A 3,889-nucleotide genomic window follows, 5' to 3' on the forward strand; every position below is an offset into this window, starting at 1 on the left:
GTGGTGAGGTAACCTATGGAGGGAGGGATTGCTGGGTGGTAGGTATCCTATGGAGGGAGGGATAGCTTGGAGGTGAGGTAACCTATGGAGGGATGGCTGGATGGTAAGGTAACCTATGGAGGAAGGGATGGCTGGGTGGTGAGGAAACCTATGGAGGAAGGGATTGCAATGTAGGGAAGAAGGCCAAAATATCCATATATTTAGATAAGCTGTATCCAGGGTATATCCTCGTTATGTGATATCCTGACCCCCCTGGCGATAGGTTGGATATCTTCTCATCTACATAATGTAAGGTTAGACATTTCTGTATTTTAATTCTGTTTTTTGTATCCTTAAATACTGTATCTATTGTATCCTCTCCATGAACTGTATCCTCTGTGCCCGCTGAATCCTTGTATTTCCTTCATCTTCTGTATCCTCTGTTTATTCTGTATCCCTGTATTCCCTGCATTCCTGTATCCACTGTATTCCCTGTATCCACTGTAAAAAAACAAAGATTACTAAGTTATACAGATGTCATACAGATGTCATAGATCATGTGTGATCCACTTTCCATCGAAGTACAGAGACAACCATTCAAAATTATTCTGTAAAATGTTGTTACACTGTTAATTCACTTAAAGATTTTACCAAATATAAATTCAACAATTCTATTAAAATTATATTAAAATTATCCTAAGCTTAATTTTCACATTTGCTTAACTTGCCAGTTAAGGGACGAATTTAAAGTCGTCTTTGATTTAAGAAAAAAAATTCTGGTAATCATTTGGCAGCCTTACTTTTACATGTCTGATTCTTGAATCAAGAAAGACAGGCTACAATTTTGAAATGCCTTGAATGCTTTACTTAATAATTCCAAAATTCTACTAATGTTTCGTGGGACACCCTGAATTTATTTTAGTTCAAATGTGTTCTTTGCTTACCTGGGTGCCCGGCTGTTCTTAGGTAAAATATGTTTTTAGTTTATTCTTTTTCTTATCCTTTGTTCTGCAAAATATGATAAAACATGCTGATAATAAGAATAATCATGATTATAAGAAAAGAATTTTTTTTAATAAGAATGATTAAGTAGCACATTAATTAATGCAATAATGACAAAAAAAAATAAAAATAATTCATGACTTTAAAGGCATATTCTTAACATTTTTATGCCCTGGGTGGCCTCTTTTTAATCTATGGCGAACATATCCTGAAACCCATATATTCCCAGCTGAGCTGCAGGGGTAAAATTTTTACTATTTTCTAATGGGCTTTAAAGTAAAATAGCCACCCCACCTGAGTGCACCTTTCAATATTTGCGAATTTTTTGCTATTAAGTTCCCGCATTTTTTTGAATGATAATCTTTCAGAATTAATATTTGGGATTTTCTTTAATATGTACTTTTTAAGAGTTTAAACTTTATATTACATCAATTTGACCCCTGTAGATTTTTTACATAACTCAAAAAGTATTGGTTTGAGACTCTTGAAATACCCTAGGTTTGAGGCTCTTGAAATTTTCTGACTTTTCCTAAATACCCAAAGCCCTCCCTTAAGGTCTAAAACCGGGCTTTTACACTACCTGCCTGAGTCCTCTGCTGCTTTTTCCTGTAACAATCTAAATCTTCGTTTTGACCCATTTTCAGTTGTCAGATTTGGATGATTTTTATCTTTTTGAAAAGCCTATGACATAAGAAAACGGATTGCAAAAGTTTTGCAAAGAAATGTTTGCAAATTTTTTCGGTTATTTGAGATTTTGCAAAAATTCTTTTGCATATTTGAAATGCATGGTCAAGGGCTTTTCAAAAATGTATATTTTATCAATCTTTGAACATTTTTTCAAATATTTTTAATATGTAACTGGATTTTGCAAACAAAAATCGATTTTTGCAAATTTGCAATATTTTATTACAGATTTTAAAAGTAGAGCATGAGAGCTTTCCTATGTATCATTTGTTTTATCTGGACATCAAACATGGATTTAGAGTAGCGGGGTCAAATTGACCCCCCCCCAGCGTATCCTGGTTTTCAAGTAACCCCGCACTAGCAGGGATTGGGTTAAAGGAATATAATAGAATTTAGATTTTAAAGAAATTAACCATTCGTTCATCTGGTTGTGCATTAAGACTTAAAAATTTGATTTTTTTATATCGGTTGGCTTAGTACCAATATTGATGACGCCTAAATTAATAAATTTCTTTTTTTATATTTAGATATTAGTCGGGGAGGAACTTTAAATATGTTTGAGAGTGTTAATATTATGACAATCAAAGCAAAGCAGGCAGACTATGGAATCCAGGTTATCTTAAAAAATGGACTGTCTGTGTAATTTTATGTAACTCTCGGTATCAATGCAAAGATCGTGAGCAATGTCCGATTTACAATGATACCCCTTAAAGCTTTGTCAGATCAAGTAAGAAGATAGCAATTATTACAACTTTGAAAACTCATTATGAAAAATGGTCTTTTCTCTACAAAAGTGACTTGCGCATTTTTACTGTTGGAAAACAAATAGGAATTATCAGAAGTAACCGCATTTAAACCTAGAAAAATTACAATATCTTTAAAATTACTAATTAAATAAAGGTATCGAGGGTACTTTTGTGAATCAGGCATTGCCATCTTTGCATAGAGGGTCACTCGAAATTACGCAAATATATGAATTAGAAAAATTTAATTTCAAATTAATAAGGAAAGGATGTAACTTTAATTAATAAAAGGTATGCTGTAGGGACTTAGGGAGCCTTATATGTTAAATTCTGTACAGTCGTCTTTGGAGTTCAATTCTTTATCGATATCGGTAATTCCCTGTATTGTTGACCTAAGCTTGATCCATAGAAATTGAACCTAAACTTGTATATTAAATAAACAGATGTTAAAGCGTTTCATAAGACGAAAATATTGGATGCATAATTGAAGAAAAATAAACTATAAAACCAACTCTACTGTGACCTAATAATTGCAGATTGTTTGTTGATTAATTAGTACTTAAGAATAGGTCCTGTGATTAGACGTCTAAAGATTGAATTGAAATTCAGCTTTAAAGGGACTGCAGAGGAATTTAAGAAATTCTTCTTTAACTAACGGGTCACTATAAAACTTTACATGTGTTTCTNCTGACCTACTAACTTTACGACCTACTGCAATATCGGACCTACGCCAGCTGTTTATTTTTGTATTATTTGAGGATTAGGTTAGGTTAAGACAATTTCTGGGCTGAGTGCTGCGGCTAGAAAAGGCTAGGGGGCCGAGCGCAGCGGCTAGGACAGGCTAGGGGGCCGGACTCTGCGGCCACAAGTTCATCTAGCAGCTGTAAAAGCACGTGCTACTGCTAGTAGGTCGGATGTGTAGAATAGCAGATTCAGCGTAGGTCAGAAGTGGATTATAGCAAATTTGCATCATATAATTGCTGTCAGGTCCTGTTTCTGATTCTGGTTCTGACGTCAGATCTTAAATTTGAGAGATCAGCTGTTCCCGACAAATCCAAAATGGAGGACGCATCCAATGCGTCAGAAAATCCCAGGAAAAATATTCATTGAATATAATTATATTTAGGGATTTTGAATTTTTAATGTATATTTGTCAAAAAACGTTTAGTTTCATTGGTGATATTGTCATATTTGGTTCAAGTATAAGTTCAATGTTCCTCCAAACACATGTTTTTTTTTTGGCAAAAATATCTTCAAACTGAAAACATAAATGTTTTCTGTTCTGCATCTACAAAACATAAAACCATTCTTTTTTCATTTTTATCATTCTCGCATCATACCTTTCTCTTATTCACTCCAGTACAATTTTTCTGACATTTCATCATGGTTCTATCTTATGAAATTGTGACCCCCCTGCCCCCAACATTTCTGACATTTCATCATGGTTCTATCTTATGAAATTGTGACACCCCCCCCCCTTT

General features: G+C 34.1%; 1 protein-coding gene and 1 long non-coding RNA gene across 2 annotated transcripts in view; both read left to right on the plus strand.

Annotated features, from left to right (window-relative positions):
• Positions 1–311, plus strand: part of LOC111703913 (uncharacterized) — a 2,209-nt gene extending 1,898 nt beyond the window's left edge. The window contains exon 3 of the long non-coding RNA XR_002765713.1: positions 205–311. This is a non-coding gene — a long non-coding RNA (uncharacterized LOC111703913). The remainder of the gene's footprint in view (positions 1–204) is intronic.
• Positions 312–3,224: 2,913 nt separating this feature from the next.
• The window catches only part of LOC111703915 (uncharacterized), a 9,691-nt gene continuing 9,026 nt past the window's right edge, over positions 3,225–3,889 (plus strand). Inside the window, exon 1 of the mRNA XM_023476001.1 lies at positions 3,225–3,502. Coding sequence (XP_023331769.1) covers positions 3,468–3,502 — 35 coding nt within the window. The 5' untranslated portion in view covers positions 3,225–3,467. The remainder of the gene's footprint in view (positions 3,503–3,889) is intronic.

The sequence above is a fragment of the Eurytemora carolleeae genome, unplaced genomic scaffold (assembly GCF_000591075.1).
Source record: "Eurytemora carolleeae unplaced genomic scaffold, Eaff_2.0 scaffold557, whole genome shotgun sequence".
Taxonomy (NCBI): Eukaryota; Metazoa; Arthropoda; class Copepoda; order Calanoida; family Temoridae; genus Eurytemora; species Eurytemora carolleeae.